The 5,274-nt window shown below is 31.5% G+C and overlaps 1 protein-coding gene across 2 annotated transcripts; it reads right to left on the bottom strand.

The window, feature by feature from the left end:
* On the bottom strand, nucleotides 1–2,100 carry LOC120213173 (cysteine proteinase inhibitor 6-like). Of its 2 annotated transcripts, XR_005524775.1 has the most exons (4): nucleotides 1,636–2,100; nucleotides 1,161–1,306; nucleotides 214–422; nucleotides 1–100 (listed from the first exon to the last, which is right to left on the bottom strand). XR_005524775.1 is itself a non-coding variant. In XM_039211314.1 (3 exons), the coding sequence occupies exons 1-3, from the start codon at nucleotides 2,072–2,074 to the stop codon at nucleotides 285–287; spliced, it is 723 nt and encodes a 240-aa protein (XP_039067245.1). In that variant the 5' UTR covers nucleotides 2,075–2,100; the 3' UTR covers nucleotides 146–284. The 2 variants fall into 2 exon arrangements, 1 of the variants encoding a protein (XP_039067245.1); XM_039211314.1 differs by lacking the exon at nucleotides 1–100 and having other exon boundaries at nucleotides 146–422.
* Between the last annotated feature and the right edge of the window lie 3,174 nt (nucleotides 2,101–5,274).

Here is a 5,274-nt window from a genome sequence, read left to right as displayed (position 1 = left end):
TATATCAAGAGGTCGATACATAACCCGAAGATTAGCGACTTTCATACAAAGATATACATTCTTACAAACATAGGTTTGACAGAGGAGTAAAGGTGAGCACATGATACGAGGTTCAAACTATTTCTATAATCGTATCATACATTTTCTGAAGATCAGCGACGTCCTTATAAAACATTCTTACAAACATAGGTTCGACATAGCGAAGATGAGCACATGATACTATTTTTATAGTCATACCGTAATTTTTAGTTTCAAACTCTGACGATTTACCATAACATTAGCTTTCAAGAGTGGTCGTGCTCCATGTGGCTCAGATGGTAAGTCCCTTCGCTCTTATGGTGAACCTCCACCTTGAACTTCTCTTCCTTGTCTCCTCTCTTCAACTTGAGAAGCATGTTGAGTTTAGCAGAATCTTCCAATACCTATTTGCAAATTCAAACACTTAGCACCCAAACAAACCACGATAGCTTTCGCAAAGAATTGAGTTTAAAATTGTTTCAACCATATGTTTGATTGATTGTCAACTAGAATGGATCATTGCACGATACCCTGAAAACCTTAAAAGGTGAACAAAATTTTCAAGCATAATCTAGAGTTTCACAATAAAAAAATGATGATGAACCAGAAGCTCATTGTGTGGAGACCAAAAATCTGAAATGATACCATTCTTCTATGTTACTCGGGCTCGGGTATGAGTTCCAGATTCGCAAGTGTATGCGACCAATGTACAACTTTCCTAACTTTTTTCCATGCAACTGAAAAATCTTTGAAGCCTTGAAGGGTCACATTCTAAAACCAATGTAATGATATGGGTTGGACAGAGATGATGTACACGGGTGTTCAACAAAATATAAATAGTCTGAGTAATATAACCATTCTTCATGAAATGTGAAATAACCAAACATGTAGAGATGATTAAAAGCATTGTACGACACATTTTCAATCATTAAACACGCAACTAACCTATTCTACTCTGGACACGATTATAATACTTATGCATTTGGAGTCCTTGAATGGTTACATTATATGCTCTAACTGTTGTAAGATTCTTAAACACCACATTCAACGGGATGCAGTTTAAATAGCCAAATCACATAATAATCATACATTCAAAACAGGACAAAAAAACAAGGGAATAGGAACAGTTGTTCAGTGCTTACTTCGGCGTTGGCATGAACGATTTCTTTAAGTTCATAAGGCAGCAGGGAATTGGATCTCTGTTGTATGCTCTTAACAGCATGATTCGCCGCATCCCGAACTACAGGATCGTCCGTGGCCACAGCTTGCAGCATTGGTCCAGGGACACCTGATTATAATTTATATATAAATTGTCAATAAAGTTACAAATGAAACTATTCATAAGACTATATTACTTTGTTAAAAGTAGTTATATTTAATTCCCTACCACTGTTATATATTTACAATCAATAAGAACCCTAATTTTTAAACGAAATTATAAATACTTTAATCTATTTACAAGAACAAAAATTCCACAATTTTTCAACAAAGAACACATCTAAAAAAATATTACACTATTTTAATCCACTTTCAGCAATCAATGAATCTTCATTTCAAAGAAAACCCAGTAATTTACTACAAAAAAAAGTAATTAAAAAAAAGGTGAGAACGAATCACCTTTCTTGGCACCCAGGTCCGAAGCGGTGAAAGAAGGGCAATTATCAGCGTCGCCAGCATGTTTGAACTCCTGCAGTTCTTTAAAGTCCATCCAAGGCTTAACCCAAACTTTGGCTTCATAAAGCTTTTTGCCAGCGTCCATAGCCTCCACCGTCAAATGGTGAAGCGTCCCAGCCACCACTTGTTCGCTTGCTTTCACGAGCCTCACAAACTCGACCATCGCATTTCCTTTCTTGTTGTGCTCGTCGACGGCAAAGCGAGCGAGGTTTTCCAGCTCGGCGCTGTTTTGGGATCCCTGGGAAGGGCAGACTCCTCCCAAATTGGTGGTTGTCGCCATTGAGTCGGAGCAGAAAGCTGATTCAACGGATAAATTGTTGAGGAAGAGGATTGTGACCGCTATCGAAAACAAAAGGGGTATTAGAAAACTGGTGTTTTGCATTTGGGTGAGAATTGAAAATTATTTTGGATGAAGTTGGGGAAATTTTTATAGTGGTTTTTTATCAAAGCTTGGCCAAGGAATGACAGATCGCAAGAATTCGACACGTGACTCGTGAGTAGACGTGTCAGTTGAAATAAATGATAAAGTAATTTGGATATATACAAGAAAATAATCCATGTTGACAAAAAAATAAGGTAAATTATATATTTAGTAATTTTCGTTTGAATTTTATAAATTAATGATCATTGTATTTGAAAATACATAATTTATTTTTGTTTTATTTTAATTAGGATATGATTATTGAAACATTGATTTTTATTAGTTTAATCACCTGGTATGTTAGTAAAAAAATTAATTTTAATTTTAATCCTTTAACAAAATTTTAGTTTATTTTTTTAATGGGCCTCTAGAGTTGCTTTCAAGTTGAGAATTTTTTTTACTAACATGGTCACGTCATTAAACTAATATAAATTAATATTTCAGTTATTACATCTTAATTAAAATAAAATTAAAGTAGCTATGTATTATGTCTTTTAAATTCAGTGATAATAAGTTTATAAAACTCAAACGAAAGTGATTGAACCTATAGTTTACTTTAAAAATACGTTGTATACTCGTCGCTCGTAAGTGTAAAAATTACATGAAGTGGAAGGGAGGGGACGATAATTTTTTTTTAATTTTTTTAAAAGTAAAAATTAAAATTTTTAAAAATATAAACAATACATGTATTATTTAATCGATTTTTAAAAGTCGTTATGATATAAACATGGAGAAAACATTATACACCTCTTCATAAAAAAAATTAGTCATCTCAAGTTAACTTTGGATATAGTTAGAACACTTATTTTTACATTATGCCTTTTTTAAGGATAAAGTTAAATTTTCGAGATGTATAATTATCGTGCAGTATCCTTCTATCTATTTTTTAAATAGTATTTTTTATGAATTTTCTTAATTAATTAATAATGCACACTTCTTGTAGACTTAGTTTTCAAACTCAAGACCGTTAGAGAGAATAATATTCTTTTATACCACTGATACCACTTGATAGATTCATCTTCCAATCTATTTCTATTCATACAATAATAAAATAAACATCATTTTTCGAATGCAAGGGAATCGCATATGGGCATTTAACCTAAACTCAATTGATTTCGACATTATAAAGTTGAGTTTTTCTATAAAAAAAATAATAGAGTTTGGGTCAGATTTTCTAAAAGATGTGGTTGAGATAATTTTGAATTTAGGATAAAAATATTTAACTTGATCTGAGAAAAATAATATAATTAACCTTTATATATTTAAGAATAATTGCTATAATATCTATTTCTTTATTTTTTTTTTGGCTTCATATAAAAATAAGTTCATAAATTATATATTTTTTCTATTTAGGTACCTAAACTTTTTTTAGTCAAATTATGTGCATAATGTTTCCAATTTTATCATTAAGGTGCCTCATTGTATCATACGTTAAAAAAATTTCGTCAATCACTTAGAATGTGACATATGACGCACTTATGAATTTTTAAAAATTATTTTAAAAAACTTAAAATTATAATTATATAAAATCTCACAAATATTTTTAACATTTCAAATAAGTTCCAAAATCCTTAATCCCAAAGCATCCACCGTACCTGTTGGTTGTTCGTCGTCGTTGCCGCTCCCACCGACTGCCTACCCACCCATCGTCACCATCAATCGTGGTTTCAAATCTCTAAACTTTAAACCCCAACAGCCATCAATCACAATAGTTGGGTGAGTGGTCGGCGAGTAAATCGATGATCAATAGCAGTGGTGGTGGTCGGTGCTAAAATTGAAAGTCTTGAGCTATTTTATGAAAAATAGGAAAAGTTGGAGTTTTTTATAATAAAAAAATTATAAATTTTATTTTTAAAACATTAAAATAAAAAAAATCAAATCATGTGTCAAATGTTGATTGATTGACTTATTTTTAATGTCCGTTACGATGTAAGCACCTAAATGTTAACATTAAAAACATTAGACACCAAAATTAACATAAAAAGTTTAAGCACTTAATGAAAAAATATATGTAGTTTGAACTATTATTTTTATATTAAGTCTTTTTTAAAACGTCTCTATTTTATTTAATAAAAATGAGAATTCTATAATTGTGAGAGATCAGATTGGATGTGAATTTTGATAAAAAAAAAATACGACAAGTCTCGATTTGAGTGAAATTTTATTGAATTCAAATTGGATCATGTGATAAGTGAAAAATATTATACCAAAATCAAATTCAAATATATTAAAAACCCTCATGCTCGTCGTTTTGGGAACCAATGCGCTGGCAGTAGTTTCCCACTTTTGAAAGAATTTATCAGCCTTTAGTTATTTGATTCAAGAATGGCAGCTCCACATTGATTTCTCCTTGTCATCATTTCTCAAAGATGAATCGCCAGCCCTAACCACCTCATTCAACGCAATTACAATCTTGTCGACACCGTTTTTCGTTCGGGCGGAAAAAGATCGATATTAATTCAGGATTTTCTCTTTGAAAATATTTTTGAAATGTGAGGAGTCGTCACCAATCATTTAAGGTGAGATTAGAACACCATAAAAATTAGATAATTTTAATAAAACATTTTATTTTAATAAAATACCGACTTTTGGGGTCTGCAAAAATCTAGAAAACATGTTCGGGAGTCAGTTACACGTTGGGAAGTATTAGCACCCCCACAAGCGCCCAAAAATTGGTACCTAGTTGATTACCCTGTATTTAAAATCAGAAACTTTGAGTTCGATCTTTATTTAATTTAAAAATCATTAAGGATGCAAAGTTTGAAAAGGGTATTCGTTTATTGAGACCAATAGCATTCGCCCCCGAGCGTAAAGGCGAGAGATCAACTATTGTGCCTAATAACCGAACATTGCCTCGTTTTTAGAAAAACATGATGTAGTTTTGAAAATGATGCCGACTTATTTAGGGAATTACCAGTAGTCACCCCCTGAGCACGATTGCGAGAGATATACTATTAATTCTTTAATAAGTAAACAGTGTCTTAGATTTGTAAAAATAATGCAATCAAACAAAATTTTATTTGTCCTAATTAAACTAAATGTAAATTAAGGCTTTTTCTAACTTAAAGTGTCAAATTATGAAAATTAAAGAACCTAGGGGCTAAAATCTAAAAATTTAGGATCTAGTATTAATCCTACTTGATTTTAAATAATTATTGAAT

The sequence above is a fragment of the Hibiscus syriacus genome, unplaced genomic scaffold, assembly GCF_006381635.1.
Source record: "Hibiscus syriacus cultivar Baekdansim isolate YM2019G1 unplaced genomic scaffold, ASM638163v2 tig00110020_pilon, whole genome shotgun sequence".
Classification (NCBI taxonomy): Eukaryota; Viridiplantae; Streptophyta; class Magnoliopsida; order Malvales; family Malvaceae; genus Hibiscus; species Hibiscus syriacus.
The sequence above is the reverse complement of the archived record's forward strand: the minus strand, read 5'-3'. Positions and strand labels throughout refer to the sequence as shown.

Excerpts from the sequence above, each read along its gene's own strand:
- LOC120213173 (XM_039211314.1), bottom strand. The coding sequence starts at position 2,074 with ATGCAAAACACCAGTTTTCTAATACCCCTTTTGTTTTCGATAGCGGTC. Across the intron at positions 1,307-1,635 it reads GGACCTGGGTGCCAAGAAAG|GTGTCCCTGGACCAATGCTG; the intron begins GTGATTCGTTCT and ends AATTATAATCAG. Across the intron at positions 423-1,160 it reads TCGTTCATGCCAACGCCGAA|GTATTGGAAGATTCTGCTAA; the intron begins GTAAGCACTGAA and ends ATTTGCAAATAG.